Raw genomic sequence first — 26035 nt, 5'->3', positions numbered from 1 at the left:
TAGATGCTGAAAAAGCATTTGACAAAGTACAGCATCCCTTCCTGATCAAAACTCTTCAAAGTGTAGGGATAGAGGGCACATACCTCAATATCATCAAAGCCATCTATGAAAAACCCACCGCAAATATCATTCTCAATGGAGAAAAACTGAAAGCTTTTCCGCTAAGGTTAGGAACACGGCAGGGATGTCCATTTTCACCACTGCTATTCAACATAGTACTAGAGGTCCTAGCCTCAGCAATCAGACAACAAAAGGAAATTAAAGGCATCCAAATCGGCAAAGAAGAAGTCAAATTATCACTCTTCGCAGATGATATGATACTATATGTGGAAAACCCAAAAGACTCCACTCCAAAACTGCTAGAACTTGTACAGAAATTCAGTAAAGTGTCAGGATATAAAATAATGCACAGAAATCAGTTGCATTTCTCTACACCAACAACAAGACAGAAGAAAGAGAAATTAAGGAGTCCATCCCATTTACAATTGCACCCCAAACCATAAGATTCCTAGGAATAAACCTAACCAAAGAGGCACAGAATCTATACTCAGAAAACTATAAAGTACTCATGAAAGAAATTGAGGAAGACACAAAGAAATGGAAAAATGTTCCATGCTCCTGGATTGGAAGAATAAATATTGTGAAAATGTCTATGCTACCTAAAGCAATCTACACATTTAATGCAATTCCTATCAAAGTACCATCCATCTTTTTCAAAGAAATGGAACAAATAATTCTAAAATTTATATGGAACCAGAAAAGACCTCGAATAGCCAAAGGGATATTGAAAAAGAAAGCCAAAGTTGGTGGCATCACAATTCCGGACTTCAAGCTCTATTACAAAGCTGTCATCATCAAGACAGCATGGTACTGCACAAAAACAGACACATAGATCAATGGAACAGAATAGAGAGCCCAGAAATAGACCCTCAACTCTATGGTCAACTCATCTTAGACAAAGCAGGAAAGAATGTCCAATGGAAAAAAGACAGCCTCTTCAATAAATGGTGCTGGGAAAATTGGACAGCCACATGTAGAAAAATGAAATTGGACCATTTCCTTACACCACACACAAAAATAGACTCAAAATGGATGAAGGACTTCAATGTGCGAAAGGAATCCATCAAAATCCTTGAGGAGAACACAGGCAGCAACCTCTTTGACCTCAGCCGCAGCAACATCTTCCTAGGAACATCGCCAAAGGCAAGGGAAGCAAGGGCAAAAATGAACTATTGGGATTTCATCAAGATCAAAAGCTTTTGCACAGCAAAGGAAACAGTTAATAAAATCAAAAGACAACTGACAGAATGCGAGAAGATATTTGCAAACGACATATCAGATAAAGGACTAGTGTCCAAAATCTATAAAGAACTTAGCAAACTCAACACCCAAAGAACAAATAATCCAATCAAGAAATGGGCAGAGGACATGAACAGACATTTCTGCAAAGAAGACATCCAGATGGCCAACAGACACATGAAAAAGTGCTCCATATCACTGGGCATCAGGGAAATACAAATCAAAACCACAATGAGGTATCACCTCACACCAGTCAGAATGGCTAAAATCAACAAGTTAGGAAATGACAGATGCTGGCGAGGATGCGGAGAAAGGGGAACCCTCCTACACTGAAAATAGAACTGCCCTATGACCCAGCAATAGCACTACTGGGTATTTACCCTAAAGATACAAACGTAGTGATCCAAAGGGGCACGTGCACCCGAATGTTTATAGCAGCAATGTCCACAATAGCCAAACTATGGAAAGAACCTAGATGTCCATCAACAGATGAATGGATCAAGAAGATGTGGTATATATACACAATGGAATATATGCAGCCATCAAAAGAAATGAAATCTTGCCATTTGCGACAACATGGATGGAACTAGAGCGTATCATGCTTAGTGAAATAAGTCAAGCAGAGAAAGACAACTATCATATGATCTCCCTGATATGAGGAAGTGGTGATGCAACATGGGGGCTTAAGTGGGTAGAAGAAGAATCAATGAAACAAGATGGAATTGGGAGGGAGACAAACCATAAGTGACTCTTAATCTCACAAAACAAACTGAGAGTTGCTGGGGGGAGGGGAGTTGGGAGAAGGGGGTGGGATTATGGACATTGGGGAGGGTATGTGCTTTGGTGAGTGCTGTGAAGTGTGTAAACCTGGTCATTCACAGACCTGTACCCCTGGGGATAAAAATATATGTTTATAAAAAATAAAAAATTAAAAAAAAAAAAGAAAATAGGAAGGCAATTTACTATCCTGAAGTGTGAGATACAATGCCATCCAGATTCTTCTCGCATTATTGACAGAAACTGAATGAATCAATGATACAGATTAAATTGGGCCTTGGGGCGCCTGGGTGGCTCAGTGGGTTAAAGCCTCTGCCTTCGGCTCAGGTCATGATCCCAGGGTCCTGGGATCGAGCCCCGCATTGGGCTTTCTTCTCGGCAGGGAGCCTGCTTCCTTCTCTCTCTCTGCCTGCTTCTCTGCCTACTTGTGATCTCTGTCTGTCAAATAAATAAATAAAATCTTTAAAAATAAATAAATAAATAAATAGATAGATAAATAAATAAATAAAATGGGCCTTAAATGACTCTTACTGCTGTGAGGCATTTTCTAGAGCAGGGTGGTATTATCATCTGTTTTTCCAGTTAAAATTATAGTTTCGTAAAGATATGGATATAGGAAACACAACTAGCTATGCATATGCAGCTGAAGAACCATGTTGGGTTACGACTTATGATACTAAAATGATTATACTCCCAGAAAAATGTTAAATAGTTCAGAAGAACCAAAAGATTATGTTTAACAAGACCCACACAGTTATGATCAAGGGGCTTTAAACTCAAATCGAAGAATAAAAATAATCTTCAGTTAAAACTGCAGGACTATGAGTAACAATGATATTATAGAAAAAAAAAAAGTGGAAGAACTAGCAGGTAATTATTAAGAGGAGAAATACAAACAAATAGAAAACAAATCCAACAACCTAAAAGAAGGCGTGTGTTTATAGAGTGCAAACCTGCAATATCAAAATAAGTAAATCTCAGGGACTGTTAATACTTAGTGGAAAGGAATTCATCAGTGGGAGCTGGCATTTGAAAGGAATGTCTTACAACATTTTACAACAGAAGGTGGAAGATACCTTTGAATGAATTTATACAAACACACACACACACACACACACACACACACACACACACACACGGAGATTCTTGAACATGGAGATTCTTGAACATGAACATAAACAAAGGAACCCCTTCAACTCCCGGGCCAAGTGAGGCTAAAAGAAGTCAACAGTTGTATTATCAAATGGAGTTTGGTCACCTGACCAGATGGATGATTTAGATCAGGCTTTCATAAAACATGCTGCAAACAAGTAGAAGGATAGTATCAGCCATGATGGGGACATTAGCTATTCACATGTACTGGCGGCTTAATTTTGCTCAAATTAGAGCATCTGATAAATTCTTGTCATGTGGCTAAAAAATTCATCCTCTACAGATAAAGGATGTAATGAAGGGAACTGACTTAACAATTTCACACATAAATTTAAACAAAAACAAAACTAAATGATGTCAAACATGCAACTACATTTGTGGTTGGATATTCTGACAGGGACTCATGATATTCTTAGGAAGCAGAAAAAATAGTGGATATGACTTAATGACCATATCTAAAGAACAATGACTGGCAGATTTATATCAACCTTGAGGGAGACCTCTAGTTGGTCTGTTCTTGATCTGGTCCCACAAAACTTTTAAAATCAGTGACTTGAAGAAACAGTAATATATGTATATGTTTCCAGGTGACACAAAGCTGGGAAGGAAAGTTAATATGCAGGACAAAATAGTACATACATCAAATATTGACTGAGCACCTTTTATGGGTAAGATGTCAAAGTGAATGCAACGATGAGTCAAGATAAAATACTTCCTCTCAGGGGTGCTTGGGTGGCTCAGTGGGTTAAAGCCTCTGCCTTCACTCGGGTCATGATCCCAGGGTTCTGGGATGGAGCCTCGCATTGGGCTTTCTGCTCAGCAGGGAGCCTGCCTCCCTCCCTCTCTCTCTCTCTGCCTGCCTCTGCCTACTTGTAATCTCTGTCTGTCAAATAAATAAATAAAATCTTTAAAAAAAAATACTTCCTCTCAGGTTCCTTTTCAACAGGGGCAATAAAAATATGTATAATGATCAAAAAACAAGAATATGATAAGTTCCATAAAAAAACCTTAAGTGGTTGCACAAATCACTGAAGGGAGATACTACTCCTAGCTGTAAGTGTTGGTGGATTCAGAAGGAAGTATCCATTGGAACATGTCAAGTGAGTAGAATTTGGATATGTAATAATGAAGAGAAGGGGATTCTAGATTCAGAGGTGGAAAACTATGGAACTAATATTGAGAAGGGTTTGTGGTTTTGTCTGAAGAATGAAATGCAGGATTGGGAGCAGAAGGAAACAAAAGTTGGGTAAGAAGATTCTGGGATTCAGGTTGGCAAAATAAACTGAAAACAATAAAATTAAATTAAACTTGGATGAACTTGCAGTTTTAGGATGGCAGTATAAAGATTTGCTCCCCTTTTTCTTCTTGAAAATTACCCTCAAACAATTAGGTAAAAAGAAATAAAACACAAACACTAATTTTAATGACTAAGAGGAATATATGAAGCATTACACATGGAAATTAAAAGCAGATAAAAGGGGGCGCCTGGGTGGCTCAGTGGGTTAAGCCGCTGCCTTCGGCTCAGGTCATGATCTCAGGGTCCTGGGATCGAGTCCCGCATCAGGCTCTATGCTCAGCAGGGAGCCTGCTTCCTCCCCCCTCTCTCTCTGCCTGCCTCTCTGCCTACTTATGATCTCTCTCTGTCAAATAAATAAATAAAATCTTAAAAAAAAAAAAAAAGCAGATAAAAGAGTGATTGATGACTTAGCATAGCAAAGAAAGGCCAAGTCAATGTGTCAGAAGAGGGGATACCACAAGTAGCACTTCCAGAACCCTGGAACTATTTAGGAATTAGAAATACACATACCAAGGGCAAAAGAAAGGCAAAGGACTGAAAATTGGGCTAAAAACAGGAAAAGTCTGAGGCAGAAGAAATCGAACCCCTACTAATACTCAGTGACACCAAGCAAAAGGATAGACAGAATCTAAGTGCCAAGCAATGCCAGAGAATGACAGTTAAAAACAAAAAGCAAGAGCTATTATTTCTTAATATTTTAAAATAAAAAATATTTTAATGTTATATATAGTATAAAATATTTTTAAGAGCAATACATATGCCCAGTTCCCAGTCCTAACTTTAGAGATTCTTATTTAGTATAGTGAGAATCAGTAACATGTTTTGATAATGTTTATTAGTCTGAAACATTATCTTTATCAAAAGATAAAATGGCATAGATGAAAATGTAGGTATTTTCATTTATAGGTAAATACTATTTGCCAGGTATTGTTCTAGGAATAGTATAGTACACAAAAATTTCTCTACCCTCACAGAGTCTGTATTTTAGTAACTGAAAAGACACAAAGTATGTAAAATAGATTGTATTTTCTATCTTATTGGCCAGTTACATGAAGAAAAAACAGCAGGGAAGGGGAAAAAGGAATGTGGTCAGAGAGAAGGTAATATTTGAGTAAAAATCTGAAAAAAGTAGGGGAACCAACCATCAAGATAAGATACCTGGGAAAAAGTGTTTCAGGAAGAATAGCTGAGGTAAAGGGCTGAGACAAGAGATTGTTTATATGCTTATTCAAGGAACATCAAACCAGCCAGGAGAGCTGGAGGAGAGGGAATGAAGATAAGAGATCAAGGGTTACGAGGGATCTAAATTATAAAGGATTTGAAGTGGCGGGGGTGTGGGAGGTTGGGGTACCAGGTGGTGGGTATTATAGAGGGCACGGATTGCATGGAGCACTGGGTGTGAAAAATAATGAATACTGTTTTTCTGAAAATAAATAAATTGAAAAAATTTAAAAAAAAACTTAAAAAAATAAAAAATAAAAAAATAAATTGTATAGGATCTCATAGGCTTGTGAAGAACTTTGGCTTTTATTCCTAGTGAGATGGTAAGCCATAGGATTAGAAAAGTGAGTCATTTACACACACACACACACACACACACAAGATATACTTATGAATCTGAAAAACAATGGAATTTGTCTAGGTAATTAATAACAAAAATAAAAATGTTCAGTCATGTCTGGGAACCTTACCTGGCTAAATAAATCTAGACATTTCCTAATACAGTACCTTAAAGTGAGTGTATAATAAATATTTGTGGAATAAATGGACAGTAAATTTATACTAAAAAGGAAAATAAGAGTTTTTGAAGTTCTTAGAAAGTCAGAAGCACTGTATTAAGAATACAACAATTATCCTAAGATGTAGTCTTTTACCAAAGATTCTAGGCATTCTTGTAGATATCATCAAGTAGATATTTCTATTTCCTATTTTACATATGTTCAGCAAGCAAAGACTAAATAAAAAGTCTTCCAGAGTCATTTTGAAACTTTTCCTCTTCTGTTTGAAAGAGTAAGACAGTTTTTAACAGTCCATATTTTAAGCTTAGCAGGGCCTCACTGGGTTCTAGATTTAAAAATTTAGTTATCATAGTTCATGCACAAACTAACCCTACTTTATTCTTACAAAAAGAACATTATATATTTTCATCTCAAAGTCTGGTTTATTTTTTTCCAAAGCCTAGAACCCAGGGTTTTGGCTGTCAATGAAGAATTAAGCAAGTGACAAATTCATTTTTTCTGACAGCTAGGGAAAGTGAATGTACTTTCTTCTTCCCTATGTTACTTCTGTTGCTTCTAAATGAACCAATCCACTCTTTCTGCCAGACACTATTTGTTTTTAAATTATTGGGTGATAAATAATGTCATGGACAGCAAAACAAAACTGCCTCTTCTTTAATATTAGTACTTCTTTTGCTTGACACAATTCGAAAAATATATAGTTTTTTTAATTAACCAAAAAATGACGAAGGGTCATTGGTCACTGGTCCTGTGGTCCAGACTTTCTACTGAAATGAAATTAACTTCTGTTGTTACAGGCAATTGTAGATACTTTTGGTATCAGAACATGTAACGATATCTCAGGAAAAAAAATGAATTCTGAAGTCATATAATACTAAAAGATCTACCTTAAATGGCTAAGAGACTTAAATTCTCTTCTATGAGTAAACCACTGAAAGATGAAATTCAGAATAAACATACACAAAACCCATTATTTGTACTAGCATATATGAATTAAGTTAAAGTCATATGATTTAAGAAACAGTCCACTTTCATTCCTCTGATATGTCTAAGATTTGCTGATAATTTTATGTAAAGAAAAAAAATTTACATAAATTTATATTAAACTACGTTAATTTGAAGTGTGAGCTCAATTTTAACTAGAAGGATCTGACCTCTGTTTACTTTTTATCAGGGTATTAATTAAACATAGGAAAGAAGTAAAAGAGTAGAAAACTTGGTCACTCAGTTTAGCAGTTTTCTCAGATAGGAAAAATAACAATGAAACCTCTAGGGTTAAGAATTTCAAATGAGGCTGCTAGACAGAGAAGACAGACCAAATCAGCTTACCACTTGAACCATTTTGAGATATCTGGCATATCTTGGATCCTTGGCTACAGTTAAGATATTTTCTGGTGTTACTTCACTTTCCTGTGGTCCAGAGTCTTGTAAACTGTTCTGCTGTAGAGAGTATTGGGTGTAAATCTTTAGACAATTCATAGAAGGGGTCCATTATGTTACTTAAAAAGGGGTGTATCTTTTTATAATTCTAAAGCAATCAATATCAGAAAAAAATCTTATTTCTAAATTTAAATACCAATAATTTAATTATGGGATATATGTTTCCAAATATTTACAAATACTTAAATATGATTTCAGAGGAAGTTCCATTTAACTTCAACTAATATTATTCCTTAAAAAATGCAAATATATTCATGGCATTAAAAAATACTAGAATTCTACTTTAGTTGTCCCCAGAGTGCCAATATAAAACATGAACTATAGATGGACATATTATTTTAATAAAACTTTTAATAAAGCTAATGAAACTATTTGATTTGCCAATGGTTCAACTCTAGCAGAGAGCAAATTGATTTTCTAGGTAACTCCCATCTATACAATTGAATTCCTCATTTATTATATAATTTTACTCCAAGTGCATATGGCTATTCTATCATCTTAGAAAGCACTGTGTGGAGAATCTGTGGAAGAGAAGCCCATTTTTCCAAACAAATTTATCTAGTTTTGTATCTTTCAGCTACTGATGGAACTATGAATGTTAATCCACTTACAATAAAGAATACTGGGGAATGGTCTTTTTAGATAAAAATGCTTTTATCATATAGGCAGTTATCACTTTGCATAGTACTGTGTTAAATGAATAAATGTTTCTCCCATTATATAACACTAAGTATACAAAACTGAGCGTGTGTGTGTGTATGTGTGTGTATATATATATATTTATACATATATATATAAAATTCATCTTAAAAATACATGAATACAAAAAATCCAAAACATTTAATTAAATAAAAAATTCAAACAAGACCCAAGTATGTTTTTAAAAAAAAATTATGGACAATAAACTCATACAATAGTACAATGGAACAAATGAGAATTAATTACACATAGGATCAACGAATTTCAAAACTCAGCCTTAACTTTGCCTAATAACCAAGATCTCAACAAGGTTTAATTATGTCAGCCCTTACACCTTTGCTATTTGAATGACCCGTTAAATCCTCTATCATATCTCTCAACTGTCCTTCATTTTATTCTCAATCTCAATCTGCACAATTGGATGTTCTATTGTGAGTAACGATATGATCTGAACCATGAAATTAAAGTTGCAGAAAAATCAGTATGCAGAAAAATCAGTATGCAGAACCCAAGACTTGGGTCTTTGACTCATATAGATTAGAGATTGAAATGAATGAGTGATTAAAAAAGTCCATGATTATACTTTATCAGATGAGTGAGTTTGTAATGCCCATGGAAATTCTGTGTTAAGTAGTACTTAAGTCCATCTCAAAATATTAAAAATAAAACATAAAAAATAACAATAACAATGGAGAAGAAATAAGAAGTTGATTTGAATATTAATATGCTGAACAGGTATTTTATCAAGCTACTCAACATGCAACTTGACCACAATTTTTTAAACCCAGGAAGTCAACAGATCTTCATAAATTGTCCAAATGAATTAATATATATTTTTAAAATATAATTAACAAAATATACCAGATTGTTCTGAATTTTAGAAAATTTAGTTGTGATTAGTTGTAATTAATTTTTTGAGACAATAAGTAGGACCAACACAATCACATAAGTTTTAAAATACATATTATAGATGGCATTCATAATAACACCTGAAAAAATTAATATTCAAAATTAGACAGATACCACCACTTAAACATATGGTGGCTAATATCCACCAAAGAATAACTGCAAGATAGAGTGAAAACATTTTCTTAATATTTTTATACATGCCTGTTTTAGAAAAAGCATGGTCCATATTTAATTAAAAGGACCTTGTGAGGTTAAACTTCTCTAAAACACCTGGATTTTTTTCTTGTATATTATATATATTTCAGTGGCCATGATAATACAATTTGCTATATTAATTAAATGGACGTTAAATATTCTAATATCTAATTGTTAAATGGTCATCTATTTTATTCCCCCAAAACATATAACTAAATTTATGGCTCCTCCCATGGGCCTTGTAACATGTGTGGTCAATATATTTAATGAATTCAACGTAGGTGCTGGAGACAGTGTAGCACCGCAGGTGAGAGTAGGACTCTTGGCACTGGATTGCCTGGGTTAAAATTCCAGCTCTTACACTTGTTCTTTTGACCTTCGGTAACCTCTATGTATATCATTTCATACATCAGTGAAGTAGCAGTGATAATATAGTATTTACTTCATAGGGCTGTTGTGATAATTAAATGAGTTAATTTCTGAAAAGAACTTAGAAGAATTGCTTCAGAGGTAAACAGTTAAGCACCCTCTGAATGTTAGTCATTATCATCACAGCCAACATAATCATAACCTAGAAAATATCCTGTGAAAGAATCTCCAGGTACAAATGCAGAATCTCATATAGCTAAGAAGTCAATTTGTTCAGTATAACTAGATAGACCACTATCTTAGTGATTATTTTATTTTGAATTTTAATACTCACTGAGATACACTAGAGACTATCTATTCTGCAACAATAAGAATTTTTATTTGTTGAAATAAAAAGTAATATAATATTTAAATGATTGCACGGCATAAATGAACATTAAGACACAAGATCCAAATATAAAGTGTGGCCCTTACCAGCATGCTGATTTGAACAAATCAACTCCAAAACCACACTTTTTAGATACTTGGTATTTCTAGATCAGTATCTCTCAGATTTCAAGAGCCTATGAGTCACCCAACGATTTTAGGAGAATATAGATTGTGATTCAGTAGGTCTGGGATGGAGCCTGAGGTTCTTTGTTTCTGACAAGGCCCCCAGGTGATGCCCACGCTGCTGGTACCTGGAGTAATCTTTGAGTAACAAGGGGTTAGATGACACTTGGGAATTATTGTTAATTATATTGTGTATGATAAAAGCATTGTGGTTACACAGGAAAATGCCTGAACTTTTCAGAGATGCTCAAGGAATTACAAAGCGGTGAAATGCTATGATGCCTGAGATTCACTTTAGCAGGTGATAAAAAAAACAGAAGAAGCAAATGTAAGAAAATTTTTACCAGAGAATCTGGGTAATGGACATTTAGTTATTAACTGTAATATTCTACTATTGTGTGTGTTTGAAGGTCTTTATAATAAGACATTTTAAAAGTATCCTTATAAAAATGTAGGAAAAATGTCCACAGTGAACTTGAAGAGCACTGTTATGTTCAAGATTTCTCTTAGTCCTATTTTATAGTTTCTCTTTTACAGGCAAAGAAAATATTAACTTCAGGGAGTTCTTCAAAATAACCATAAAACAGTTAACTTTTTTCAAACTTCCTTTTCTATTTCAAGGTTTTAAAATGTTACTATTCAAAGTTTTACATCTTTATTTAATTTCCTTCAAACCTGCTGCTAGGTTTGTCTGGTTTAACCAAGAAGACCTACTCATGTTTCTTGGAACTTAAATACTTACTTGTGATTTCTCTGAAGTGGTTTCAGAATGTGATTCTTTTGTGACACCAGTGACACTTACAGGTGATACTTCAAATGTCACATCATCTAGGCCTGGGATAGATGACAACTGAGAAAAGAAAATTAATGTTGGCATTTGAAGATAATATTAGCTGCTTAGTTTATATTTATATTATTTTATAATATAAAACATATAAATATTTAGAATATTTATTCTTCATTATGAGTAAATATTTTATTATATTTATATATTTATATTTTATATTATATTATTTATATTAGATGCTTAGTTAATATTAGCTGTAAGTTTCTAAGTGTGTGAGTTTTTGATAGCTACCTTAAGTTTTTAAGCCTATAGAAATAGGGTATATAAAATCTCATCTTTGGTGTCTGAAATTCCCCATGCCATAAACTACTTAAAAGTGAAAGGTATTCACAAATAAAATATTTTCAAATAATTTCTCATAAATCTGACTTCACTCATAACTATTCTTTCCCTAGGAATTATTTTAAAAAATATAAGGAATCCTAGTGTAAGAAATAAAAGCATGGACTTTGGAGTCAGATTGTCTAAGGTTAAGTCACAAGTTATATGGCTGTCTGTAAATCTCCTTAATATCAATTTTCTCCCCTGGAAAGTGGGGATAAGAAAACTTAACTCACAAAGTTGTAAAAAAAAATTTATTAAACATATTTTGTAGAAAAAAAGTCCTTTGCAGCACATTTTAAGTTTGAATTATCTGGGAACTGACATAACTTCTGTCATCACATTTTAATGTCTGACATAGCTGATTATTTTTTTCTTTCTTTAAACATTTACCACTAACTGTTACTAAAATATGTTATTTTTTCATAGACAAAAGATGGGCATGCTCTCAAGTGGTTATGTATTTCAGGTTGGATTTGCAGGATCCAAGCAAACACTCTTTTCTGATTTCATTCTGATATCAGTGATAGACATTTGTCAGATGTTTGGCTAACTTTAGGAATTAATTTTATGGCTATGGAAATAATTAAGGCTAATTTGTCCATACAATATCTTAACTTGTGACTATGGACTCTAACTCAAGAATTCCCCAAACATTAAAAATAAGGCACATACTCATAATGAAGAATTATGAAGAGAGAAAAAAAACCAATGGTAATAAGATCTGAAGCAGCAATATTCATTGAGAACTGCTGACTGATGACAGTACTTAGCACAGTGCCCCAGGCCCAAATAGTTTCAAGTAGGTATGGCTGCTAGGAGATTATGTTCAACATGGTCAAGGCCAGGTACCCTAAGTCTCCAAGCTACAGAAATGTTTTGAGAGAAATGTAGTGGCTGAAGTCCACAAGATATAGAAAGCACAGACTAGACATTCTGATCCTTATGCTAAAGCTTTAGCCATTTTACTTTCCCATAAATATTCAAAATGTATTTTTAGATTAATTTTTTGTAAAAGGACAAAGTCACAAAAATATACTATTATATAATTATACTAATTATTATCTTATAACCAGGGAAAACACTGAAACGTAAGCTTTAAAATCGAAACTCTTTTTTATTTTTGCTAGTTATATTATGTAATTTCTGACATCAAAATTGGTACTCTTCATTAGCATTCAATATATTTGCAAATAGAAAATAGCTGATATTTTCTCCAAATTTTGCTCTGGAGCAAAATTTGAAGTTTTATGTAATTTTTACTGTGTTATCAAATGATTACTATAATTGTGAATTTTCCATCAAATGAAGTGAACTACAGAACATCCCGATTTGTTAACATGTTACTTACAGGCTTTTGACTAGAATAATGAAAGAAATTTCAATTCATGTGTACATTTAAAAAAACTCAGTTAACGGTTCATAATGAGTATTATTTTCTTTGTAATTATAATGAATTAAAAACAAACAAAAAAACACTACACCACGTCATGGATGCAGAAGCTAAACTAAATTCATTCCCAAATGCAATTAAAGTTTAAGTATGACTGAGAAAGTGGTATATGTGGAGCAAAGTTTATACTCTAAGTTATTCAGAAATACAAACCTTTGCATCCAAAATATTGAGAGTTGTTTCAATTTGCTGGATACGAAGAGAAAGGTCTGCCAGTTTCTGGAAAAGAAAGATTTGAATATAAGAATAAAGTCTGAAATGAACTCTTAACAGGATAACAAAGGGCAGATTTGAAAATTTAAAAAAAACAAACTATGGTTTAAGTATTAGTCATTTTCTAATATAGTATTCTCTTATTTACATGAGTAGGAATGGGAGCTCAAGGATTCTGTTACCTTCATTAACATGTTTCATGGCTACTTTATAAAAACTGTATTCACAGATAAGCAAAAATTACCTTATCAGCCTTAACAAAATCATTATGACAGCCATAATCAGTCACCGGGCCCAGAATGTAAACTTCTTCCAGAATAGAGATTTTTGTTCACTGTTATATACCCCATGCCCAGAACAGTACCTAAAACTTAGTCTAATCATTGTTTGTTGATGAATGAAGGAACTCTTCATATAAAACAAGAATAAAAATTAGCTCAACACAGCCTGGAACAAGATCCGTCTTTTTAAGTTATTTAAACAAGTTTTGCAATTAGTAAACATAATTAGTCCCAAATTTAAATTTTTTAAGTTTGAAAATTAAAGAAGATGAAATTAGAAGATGAGTCAGTTCAGGTTGGAAAGAAATAAAACAAAGAGAAAAAAATCAGAGTACTAAAAAGCAAAAGGAATCAACCTACCATCAAAATCCAAGATAAAACAGAACCAAAAGCTTACCATGCTCTAGTTATTCTGTACAATTAAATTACCCTTACGTGTGTGTACTATTTACAGCCACACAAATAAAAATAACATCATAAAATATGATCCATAAGAGCATTTACTTAAAACTTTCTAATCCTAAACGTTATTATACTCTGTAATACAGTCCAAGGGCAGTTGGCACATTTACCAGTTGGCAGATGTGTGGCACTCTGACTGCTTTCTGGGGTATTATCAAGATCCTGACTAACTCCTAAGCAGAATTTTAACACCCTCAAGAAATGGTCATTTGACGGCGCCTGGGTGGCTCAGTTGGTTAAGCAACTGCCTTGGGCTCAGGTTATGGTCCCAGAGTCCCAGGATTGAGTCCCACATCTGGCTCCCAGCCCCATGGGGAGTCTGCTTCTCCCTCTGACCTTCTCCCCTCTCATGCTCTCTCTCAGCGAAATAAATAAAATCTTAAAATAAATAAATAAATAAATGGTCATTTGCCCACATGTAGAGGGGAAAAATACTGAAGGCAGCCACAGTGGAATTAGAGCTTTTAAGATGAGCACCCTGGTATCTACAAAGCTATAATTAAGAAATAAAACATTAGAACCTAGTTTTTTTAAAAAATTATTTATTTATTTATTTTAGAGAGATAGAGAGAGAGAGCACAAGTGGGAGGGGCAGGGAAGAAGGAGAGAGAATCTCAGGCACAATCTGTGCCCAGTGCAGAGCCCAACTTGGGTCTGGATCTCATGACTCTGAGATCACGACCTGAGCCAAAACCAATAGTCAGAGGTTCAACCGAATGTGCCACCTAGGCCCCCTAACATCTAGGCTTAAATGGCACTTAAGGCTAAGTTTAACTTTGAGCTCTAGCATTTGCTCACATAAGGCTTTAATGTAAACATAAATACAGGCTTATATCATTATATGAATGAATTCCTCTCCAAATTTTAAGTGTTTTCTTGGAAATCATGGAAATTAAATTTTTGCAAATTTCATCAGTTTTTTAATTCATTAGAAAAGCTTAATAATTGCAGAAATCCTACAATAAGTTAATTTGTAAAGTGAGATAATTTCTAGTTTATCTAAAACTACTGTATTGGTTGGATTAAAATAAACAGAAAATATGAATTAAAATTAATTTTTGTTTAGATATATTTATATAAATGTACTTTTATTTATTTATTTAGAGAGTATGTGTCCTTGAAGGGGGTGAAAGGGGAGTGACAAAGGGAGAGGGAGAGAGAACCTTAAGCAGGCTCCACACACAGCAAGGAGCCCAAAGCACGACCCTGAGATCATGACCCAAGCCAAAATCAAGAATCAGATGCTTAAATGACTGAGCCACACAGGTGATCCTATATAAATAAGTGTACTTTTAAGCAATAATCACCATTATTATAAACATCTGAGCATTTACCTTACTATGCTACACTGCGTATGCCAACATATCATTTGAAATCTCACATCAAATGTATAAAGAAGGAACTGTTATCATGCCAATTTTAAAGAGAGAAAACTGAGTTGTTATACAAGTAAAATAATCTGAACTCAAACGTTCCAACTCCAGATACTATTTTTGAAAGAATTTTAAACTGTTTGAAAGAATTATACCTTGTTAAAACATGATGCCATAGACTCTGGGTGATGACAATGTGTCAATATAGATTGTAACAAATGTACCACATTGGTGGGGGATGTTGATAGGGAAAGCTATGCTCTGTGAACTCAGGGATGCAAGAAGTATATCGGGAACTCAACACTTTCTGCTTAGTTTTGCTGTGAACCTCAAACTATTCTTTTTAATTTTAATTTTAATTTTTTTAGCTTTTTATTGTGTTATGTTAATCACCATAAAATACATCATTAGTTTTTGATGCAGTGTTCCAATATTCATTGTTTATGTACAATGTGCAGTGCAAACTTTCCCAAAAAAGTTTATTAACTAAAAACAAACAAACAAAAACCCAAACCCCAAAATCAAAAACAAAACAAAAAAACCTCAAAACATAATTTAAAAAACCAAGATGGAAAATTCCCAGGCAGTGCGTAAATAGAATTTTTGTTAATAAAAGCTAAGAAGTCATCAACCCAGTTCTCCCAAAGACTAATATGCTACTGTGTAAAAAAAAAAAGGAATCAAATTATTCTGATATAATTTCCTAAAATAGATGCTGTTTACCTGGAAGTATTTAAAAAACTTTTCAGGGTTAGATGATAAAATTAAATTGTCCTTAAATGGATACTCAAATACTCACACAGGATAGGTTAAGGATTTTAATACAAGACTTGGTAAACAAGCAAATGATGATGAAAATATTTATTTGGAAAACTACTTGTTGATAAGGAAGACTAAAGAGGCTTGGAAAAAAAAGGTTATACTTTTTAGAGCAGTAATTCCTAGCTTTTTTGGAAACAGATTTTTATAGTATATCACCCTTTTGCTTTGACACTCACTTTACCATTCTCACCTATGATTATCAAAACCTAACCAAAATAAAATGACTTTTCTAAATAAAACAAGATTACATGAAAGATTTATTCATGCAAGATATTAACAATGATCTAAAGATCAATATATTTTAATTTGTAATTTATTTCAATATCTTTGATATCTCATCTAATAATAACTGTAATAGTGAAATATAAGGAAGTTACTAATTTAATATAAAAAGATCTATGATTTCTGCTGGCAAGAGTCTCTCCTGTAATTTTTGTTGACTAAATACCTTTAAAAGATTTTAATTAATTAATTAATTAATTAATAGCATGTGAGTGGGGGCAGGGAGAGAGGGAAAGGGAAAGAGAATCTCAAGCAGACTCCATGCTGTGTGTGTAGCCCAACATGGGGCTGGATCCCACCACTTCGGAGATCATGACCTGAGTGTAAACCAAGTGTTAGACCCTTATTTGACTGAGCCACCCAGGCGCCCCTTTGTTGACTAAATTTAAAGAAAATGTGAGGGGCGCCTGGGTGGCTCAGTGGGTTAAAGCCTCTGCCTTAGGCTCAGGTCATGATCCCCTGGGATCAAGTCCCACATTGGGCTCTCTACTCAGCAGGGAGCCTGCTTCCCCCCCCCCCTCTGCCTACTTGTGATCTCTGTCAAATAGATAAATAAAACCTTTAAAAAACAAAGAAAGAAATAAAGTGTGAAGCTAAAATTAGAGGTAAATAAAAATAAATATAGAGGTTTCCATATCCAAGTTCATATACCCCAAGCTTACAACCAGGATATAATTGATTTTCTCAAAATCAGATCAACAAAAGTCTTTTCCTCCTGGCTAGGGAAGATTTTTGTTGTGGATATATCATATTGTTTTATTATCCATAAAGGTATTATCCACCTTTTCTAAGGCTGGATTTTGAGTCTAAAATATTAAACATGTTAAATATGTTAATCTGGATTCTATAATTTAATACTCTAATATAGGACACATTACTGTATCACAATTTTGAGGTCCTTAAAGTATATAATCAGTATCTTTTGCAATCCCTCACATTTTATTTTATGCACTTAAAAATATTAATTTCATTTCACTGGACTGCCAAAGGGTCCATGGCAAAATTAAGAACCACTGCTTTTCTTCTTTTTTCTTTAAGATTTAATTTTTTTATTTATTTGAGAGAGAAAGAGAGACAGCACAAGTTATAGGAGGGACAAAAGGAGAGAAACTCGGACTCCGGGCTGAGCAAGAAGCAAGGAGCTGGATCCCACAACCTGGAGAACATGACCCAAGCCGACAGCAGACACTTAACAGACTGAGCCAACCAGGAGCCCCAAGAACCTCTGCTTTTCAAAGATAATTCAAACCTGAAATATCTTGGTTTGGGACAATAAGGGTATTTGCAAAGTACCTGAAGTTTGCAGATATTTTTGAGTCTGTTCCCATGTAATTATTGACATAACATACATAAATATATATATTTTTAGAAAGCCATTGTCATTTGAGAGAAGTGTATCTGGCTTCATTTTGGGTTATTGAAGTTCATTTCTGAGATTTTTATGCCTCCTGCATTTTCCTTCCACAACTCCAAACCACTCAACCTTGGCTCTATTGACATTTTGGGCTGGATAATTCTTCATTGTAAGGGGCTTCCTGTGCTCTGCAGGATATTTAGTAGAATCTCTGACTTCTACCCCCACTAAAAACACCTCTAGATATTGCCAAAGCTTCCTTGGTTGAGAACCACTGGCTAAAATGTAGATGATTATGGATATAAGAAACATGATCAATGATAGTAACTGTAAAGTTACTTGAAAGTTCTAGCAGAAAGACAAGATTGAAAGATAAGTGTTTTCCATCCACTTAACCATCCGCTTATCTTTGCTAAGGATTCAACAGATGAATGGATAAAGATATGGTCCATATATACAATGGAATGTTATGCCTCCATCAAAAAGGATGAATATCCAACTTTTGTATCAACATGGATGGGACTGGAGGAGAATAAGCTGAGTGAATTAAGTCAAGCAGAGAGAGTCAATTATCATATGGTTTAACTTACTTGTGAAGCACAAGGAATAATGGAGGATACTGGGAGATGGAGAAGAGAAGTGAGTTGGGGGAAATCGGAGGGGGAGACAAACCATGAGAGAATGTGGACTCTGAGAAACAAACTGAGGGTTTTGGAGGGTAAAGGGGTGGGGGATTCGGTGAGCCTGGTGGTGGGTATCAAGGAGGGCAGGTATTGCATGGAGCACTGGGTAAGGTGCATAAACAATGAATTTTGGAACATTTAAAAAAATAAATTAAAAAAAAAAAAGCAAACCTGAAATATCTTGGTTTGGGACAATAAGGGTATTTGCAAAGTACCTGAAGTTTGCAGATAAGCTGAAAATTTCTTGATTTATCACCCAACTATTTCTAAGGTGGTGCGTTTTATTAAAGTGAAAAAGAGGATGAAAGGAAGAAATATGGAGTTAATAGTTGAAAATGGAAACAAAAATAAAATACTGTGGCTTTTCAGGTTTGTAAAATACCCAGTTTGCACATCCAGTTCTCTAAAAGAGAAACATTTTAAAACAATGGATCCCTTGGTATACCACACTGGGTTGAATACGTTTTATAAGCCAGAAAGGGATGCAATTGATGGTTTTATTGAGCTTCATCTGACACTTAAGCCCAGCAGTTGTGAAAGTTGTAAAAGCAGTTATAAAAGTTGTAGCAGTAAATATAGTTTTAAGCAAGATTATCTGGCTGAAGGTTAAGTCCAATGGTGTGCTTAAAAACTGGATGCAGATGATAAGCACGATATTTTTTAGGTTATATGAGTACTCTCAGTTATTTTTCCTATTCTTAAAGAATTTAGGAAAAAAATAGTTTGGAATTTTTTTAAATTTTTAATTAAAAAAAAATTTTTTTTCTTTTCAGCGTAACAGTATTCATTATTTTTGCACCACACCCAGTGCTCCATGCAGTAAGTGCCCTCCCTAATACTTAAAAAATGATTAAAAACTCTATATTCTAGGGTTACAAGTCAGAGTCAAAATAACACATGTGATTGCCCTGTTTACAGAATACCTTTCACTTCAAAATTCATTATAAGGTTAAATTTCTGCTCAGTTTTATCTGCGATACGCATAGAACTTGCATTGCACTCCTCATTCCATTCCGTTTTAAATTTGCATAGCCAATGTAATACCATAAGATTTTTCGGATTAGGGCCAGGATAGAAATGCTAACTGGGGATTTGTGAAGGAAGAACTTTGTAACTTGGGTCTGATTCAACTACTTTCCTTTCTCTGTCTTCCAACCTTTCTTACCGTGGTTCCAGTCATCAGAAGAGTTGCAAAGTACCCTGGTATTTTTTTAAAAAGTTAAATTCTTCACTTTTCTTTTTATTAGAGAACTCTAAAACTAGTATTAGTGCTGAAGAAAGAGCCCTAACCATTTGCTTCAAATTTACTTCCAGGTTGAGTTTAGCTGTGACTGAAGTTGTTATAATTTGGGTTTGGTTCAAACCAGATTATGGGAAAAACAAAAAACAAAACAAAACAAAAAAACCCCAGGTTTTTTCTTTTCCCCCAATTCACTTCCAGTTAAAAAAAAAAAAGCATCTGAGTTTCCTTTTTTGTTGAGGGAGACATAGTCATTTTGGCTTCTGTTTAAGGCTTTAACTAAACAAGCACCAATGAGTCTAATAGGTGCTAAACAAACAACAACCCATTTAGAAAAATCACATTAATCTTAATTCAAAGAGAATAAAAACAGCACTTGATGTTTGAATACATATATTATATCCTTGGGATTTATCATATCAAAAAAAACACCAAATGGACATGACATACCAAAGAAGAGAATACAAATCTAAAAAAAATAAATTTTGAAATAGCTCATTACAGTCTCTTATTTGAAAATGATGTAAACATGCCTCTCACCCAGATCAGAAGGTGCAATATAAAAGAAGAGTGAAACCTTTCTGGTTTTTCCTGTTATTAGGTGTGAGTGTGTGAGTGTGGGAAAGTAAGAATAGTGACTACAACTATAAATACTATACACACAAATATATGTTGATTGAATAAGGACTAAGCAAATAATTTAAATGTTTTTACATTTCAACTTCTGTATTTCTAAAACATAGAAAACTGGACCTCTCTCAAAGGGCTGGTCTGTGATGACTGAATACATGTAGAACACTTAGAACAAAGCCTAGCACAGAGTAAGCACACAATAAATACTATTGTCATCACACCAAGCAAAGTCTACAATTGACATAAATATCCAAACTGCTAAAATATGAATTGTAAATAATGAGTTAGGGTCAACCCTAGACTACCATTCATTAAGGATAAAAAGGCAATAAGTTACCTTTAAACTTCATGGGTTTTTGATCAAGAAACTTCTCTCTAGGATTCAGGTAGAGCTAGGGAATAGTGATACATTCAAAACAGTTGAGGGAAAGTTGAGAGAGAAACAGAAGGGCGGTTAAAGAGTGAATCTTGTGGCTTGGATAATGCATAAGCAATCATTTAAAAAGAAAGGATTATTGTTATATTTGATCTAGTCCCCAGTAAACAGCACTCACTTCCCAGGCAGCGAAAATTATTAAGTACCACAAAGGTGAGGGGCTACCCCTGCCTCAGGACAGCTTACCGGAGTTGCTTTCATAGGTGTGTTTGCTGGTTACTGTTTATTTATTTATTTATTTTTAACCTAGTGTTAAGGAGTATGGAGATGGAGTATTTGCTCTTTTCTGCTAACAGTCCTTGAACTGACTCTCTCCACCCTACCTACCCTGGTATAAAAACTTAAGGACTAAATCCGGTAATCCTTGTTTTACCGCTCTTTAGTCAGTCAATTCTTTTTTTTTTTTTTTTTTTAAGATTTTATTTATTTATTTGACAGAGAGAAATGACAAGTAGACGGAGAGGCAGGCAGAGAGAGAGAGGAAGGGAAGCAGGCTCCCTGCTGAGCAGAGAGCCCGATATGGGACTCGATCCCAGGACCCTGAGATCATGACCTGAGCCGAAGGCAGCAGCTTAACCCACTGAGACACCCAGGCACCCCATAGTCAGTCAATTCTATATCACATTTAGAGAGGCGTTCGTATGAGATAAAACCCATGGAAGCAAGCACCTAACTCTGGGCCTGTTAGATGAAATATAATGAACTGAGTCCCTTACTTTATCAATTATCGTATCATATTTCACTTTCTTTTGTTTCAGTGAGAAGGCAGAACAGATTTGGACTACAGACAGCGAATTGGACAAAAATAACAGATGTTATACAATAAAAATAGTTTCCCTGTCTCCATACAATTTTTGTTAATAACAATACACCTAACAAAAACTACTTGCTGAAGCTATACCTTTTAATTAAAACAGAATGAATTAAATAGTTTTTATTCATTCACCTGTGAATGATCTTGTTTTATTCCTTTTCCTCCTTTCTTATACCCAATTTCAACTCATGATTCTATTTCTTCCCTATTCTCTTTCTTGTCTTTTTAAGAAAAAACAAAACAAAACAAAACAAAACAAAACAGGGGTTCCTGAATCTGGTACCCAATCCTTAAGTAGTCATTTGCTGAAAGTATTTTTATTATTTTCATAATGATATTTGATACTAAAGTTATTTTTCCAGGCTACTTCCCAAACCACCTTTTGGATCAAGGAATGTTAAATAATATTTTTTTTAAAGATGTTCTTTCTTTCTCTTCCTTCCTTTCTCCCAATCTCCCTCTCTCCCTCCTCTCCCTTTATTTTTCTTCCTTTCTTTCTTAGAGAGAAAGAGAGAGATAGAGCGAGCAGGGGGAGGGGCAAAGGGAGAAGTAGACTCCCCACTGAGCAGGGAGCCCAATGTGGGGGTCGATCCCCAGGATCATGATCTGAGCCAAAGGCAGACACTTAACTGACCGAACCACCTAGGCGCCCCAATAATTTTAATATAAACTGAAAACAATGTGTACTTAGAAATGTAAGACTTTGGGGTAAAAGAAACAAAATTTCAAAGTAAAGCAATGGTTTTGACTGTGAAATCTTGGAATTCTATTCTCTTTAGTCACATAAGCCTTAGTGAACTATCTCACAAAGGCCTCTAAAAACTAATTCAGCAGAGGTGGAATGCAAGATTGATGATACAGAATCAGAGAGAATATAAGGTATGGTTAACACAATAACTGGGTGACAAGAAGTGATTGTCCATGAATATACAGACTGTAATTTTTGTTTTACTCGTTTGCCACTTTTAAAAGTGCAAGATGATTTCTAGGCTACTCATTAAGCCAGTATCCAGACCTACCTCCTCACAAACTGTAGAAAAGCGGTTGAGGAACTGTACAGTGTGCACCACAAACTGGTTTAGAAATGCCACCGTTCTTTTCTGTTGAATAGCTGGCACCTGTGTTATGTAAAAACAAACACGATTTTCACAGGACAAAGTACACCGTGCAAACCCCTTGACATCAATTTTATATATGTACATCCACCTATCTATTTATCTATGTATCCCTATGTTATAGGAGTTACTGGAAGTACTATGAATAGTCACTAACTTATTTTTCTTAACTGTGGGGGCGGGGTGTCCGATGAGGACAGAAGTTGCGAAGTTTGAGAAAGGGCGTTGGATTCAAAGTGGGAACTTTAGCAGGTAAAGGCAACACACATAAACACACAAAAAAACTTGGGGACTAAATAAAAGAGTGGGGTTAGAGGTCGCAACCTGCCTCTGCCGCCATCGTGTAAAACGTGCGTAGAGCGACTCTGAACACGGGAAGCAAAGGCTTGTGAAAGGCACACCATCCCCTTAGACGGATCAAGAGGGAACCCTCTTTAAGGCGAACTGTGGGACTCTACCCCCCCGAGAGCGGGACCAGAGAGGCCCGGGGCCAGGGACAGACTTGGATACGGAGAGATGGGGTGTCCCTGGGGACCGAGCGTCCCTTCCTCAACCTCCTCCCAGGTTGCCTAATATCAACTCGGTTTTTTACAAACCTTGGTCAGGTCTATGCCTGACCCCATGAGAGGAAGCCCGTCCTCATCCATCTCCTCAGCGGGCGGGGGACCCAAGGCTCACGTACAAACCCCTCCCAGACGGGGCCCGCCCAACCCGGTAATAATGTTCAAACACCTCCCCCTAGTCCCCGCCTCCGACGCCCTTCCCACCGGAAGGAAACGCCTCCGCTCTCCAATCACTCGGGTGCTCCCGTAGAACCCGCCTCTTTACACGGCATTCTGGGATTGGTAGTTCAAATCTGAATTGTGACGTCAGACGCAGAGGCGCGGGGCGGTGCAAGGCTCCGGTTTTAGCAGTAAAGTCGTAAAAAGGGGGCAAAACAACAAGAAAAAAGAAAACACTGAGTCTGGTTGAGGTTATCCCTGCTTACCCCACTCTGTTATATAAATAGCTAAGTAATTCGTTAAAAAAAAAAGTACACATTTTGAAAACCTAAGTGCTGGATACTCTCCTAGGTCCTGTGGGGAATACAAAGATTGAATTTGCTGCACTGGGAGAGGTTGATGCCCTGAAGGAGGGGACAAAACTTGTTTCCTAAGGACTTAACATGAAGTAAAACGTCAGATGCTACAACTGAGGCAAACGCCAATGGAAATGACACCCACTTAGATCATCAAAAAGGTACAACAGACACCTGACAGAATTTTGCATCAGGGATTTGAAGATCTTGGCTCAGATTTTGATTGTGCAGCCTTACACCTACAGGACCTAGGACAGCCACCAAACCAAAATTTGGAACCCCTTCTATGTACATACTAAGATGCTTAGTACAAAAGATGGAGAATTAGTCTCTGCCTTCAGAAAGCTTACAGTTTAGGGTAGATATATAGAGTCTAGAAGTGCTGCATCTAGGCGGAGGTGTTAATCTGAGAAAGTTGTGCGCTTGCACACACGTGGGTGTGTATGCCCACGTACACGCAAATATACCACATATAAAAGGTGCTCCTAAATCCTCCGAGAAATACAGAGAAGGTAACTTTTTAGCAGGTACTTGAGTGGAGATATGCACACAGTTTAGGGTGGACTCTTCTACTAAGGCACAGAGGCAAGGGGTGTATGGTATGTAGGGGAAATGGAAAGCAGCTTGATTCTGTTGAAGAAAAAAAAATCCCAGAAATGACGAATGGCAGGAAAGGGGTCAGAAAGACAGAACAGCTCATTAAGGGCTTTTTATGCCAGATTTGATACTATAGTCCATGTTTCTCTAAAGTGTGATCCATGAACCACTTATGTGGTTACATGTGATACATGTAACCATGTATCAATTATTTGGGAGTAGGCAGTACTTCTTAAAATGCACATTTCAAGGATTAACCTTAAACAAGGACCTCTGAGGGTGAGCCTAGAAATCTGTATTTTACACCCCTCCACCCCCATTTTTCTAAACTGAAAGGTTAGAAAATTTGTTCTGTAGGTGATGGGAACCATTAAATATCCTGACAAGGAGAGTGATAGGATTCACTCTTTCATGACTTTCCTTTTATCTCTCTGGCCATTCATCTTTCCTTTGTTGGTCCCTTCTCATCTCCCAACCTCTGGAGAGTCTCACATTTATATATGTAAGCCAGATTTCATATTGGAAGCCAGTGTAGTTGAAGCAGAGTGAGCAAAGTAGGGGAATTCAAGGGAATGAAAGTTATGTGGGACACAGATCATGGAAAGCTTTGTAGGCTATTGTAAGGACTTTGGCTTTCTGGGTAAGACGGGAAGTCATGGAAAGATTTCAAGTAGAAGCATGATGGGAGCAACTGAAGAGCTTTAACGAGGGAAGTGTCATGATCTGAATTGTAGTTGAGGACAGTCATTCTGTTTGGCGTAAGGTAATGAGAGTGACATGAGGGTGGCAGGCAAGCCCGGAAAAGTTACATAGCCGTAACAGTCACCTTTTACTCCACTCTCCTTCACATTTAAACATCCCTCTAGTTGTATGTCTTCTTGCTCCCTACAGCTTTTGAGTCTATCTGTAATTTTCCATCTTTGTGGCCACATCTCAAGTTCTAACATTGTCCAATGTTACTGCAATAGCCTCTTCCTGCCTCCATCTTGGGTCTCTCCAGCCTACACATTGTATCCATATAGTGACTATTTACAAAGACAAATCTGATTGTTACCCAGGATATACTTTTGTTTCTCTTTTCCCTCAGTTTAATGTGCTCACAAGGCCCTCTGTATGGCTCTTACTCACCTCTCTAACCTCACCTCTCACTGTTTTCTCCATTTAACACCCCCCAAATGTCTTTACATTCTTGAAACCAGGAATTGCTGTGGGGCTTAAACATATTATGTCCTTTGCCTGGAACAATCTCCTTTGTTCTCCAACCACTGCTGCCTGCCTAACTCCTACTTATTCTTATGTTCCTTTATCCTTGGTTTTCCAAGTTTGAAGACAGTGTGCTTGGATGTAATTTTCTTTTCAACCTTCTTGAAGTTTGCCGAACTTCTCAGATCTCTGGTTTGATGTTTTCAATAAACTTTTGAAAGATTTCTTGGCCATTAATTTTTTCAAAAAAATGTTTTTTGGATCACTTTTTTTTTTTCTGGGACTCCAAGATACACGTATGTTAGAACACTTGATACTGTCTACAGTTCACTGATGCTCTGCTCATTTTTTTCTCCCTGTGTTTCAGATCAGATAATTCTTATCAACCTATCTTAAACTC

The 26035-nt window shown here is 35.6% G+C and overlaps 1 protein-coding gene across 5 annotated transcripts in view; it reads right to left on the bottom strand.

The window, feature by feature from the left end:
• WASHC3 (WASH complex subunit 3) overlaps nucleotides 1-23516 on the bottom strand; it is a 126162-nt gene extending 102646 nt beyond the window's left edge. For 4 of the 5 annotated variants that reach the window (XR_004286665.1, XM_032346593.1, XM_032346591.1 and 1 more), the window contains exons 1-5: nucleotides 23354-23516; nucleotides 22662-22760; nucleotides 13203-13268; nucleotides 11171-11278; nucleotides 7594-7704 (exon numbers count right to left, since the gene is read on the bottom strand). Coding sequence is in view for 4 of the 5 variants with exons in the window: in XM_032346593.1 (XP_032202484.1) it covers nucleotides 7594-7704; nucleotides 11171-11278; nucleotides 13203-13268; nucleotides 22662-22760; nucleotides 23354-23404 (435 nt within the window). In the remaining variant the exon portion in view is untranslated. The remainder of the gene's footprint in view (nucleotides 1-7593; nucleotides 7705-11170; nucleotides 11279-13202; nucleotides 13269-22661; nucleotides 22761-23353) is intronic. The other variant, XM_032346592.1, reaches the window with a different exon arrangement.
• Between the last annotated feature and the right edge of the window lie 2519 nt (nucleotides 23517-26035).

The sequence above is a fragment of the Mustela erminea genome, chromosome 6, assembly GCF_009829155.1.
Source record: "Mustela erminea isolate mMusErm1 chromosome 6, mMusErm1.Pri, whole genome shotgun sequence".
In the NCBI taxonomy this organism is placed as follows: Eukaryota; Metazoa; Chordata; class Mammalia; order Carnivora; family Mustelidae; genus Mustela; species Mustela erminea.
The sequence above is the reverse complement of the archived record's forward strand: the minus strand, read 5'-3'. Positions and strand labels throughout refer to the sequence as shown.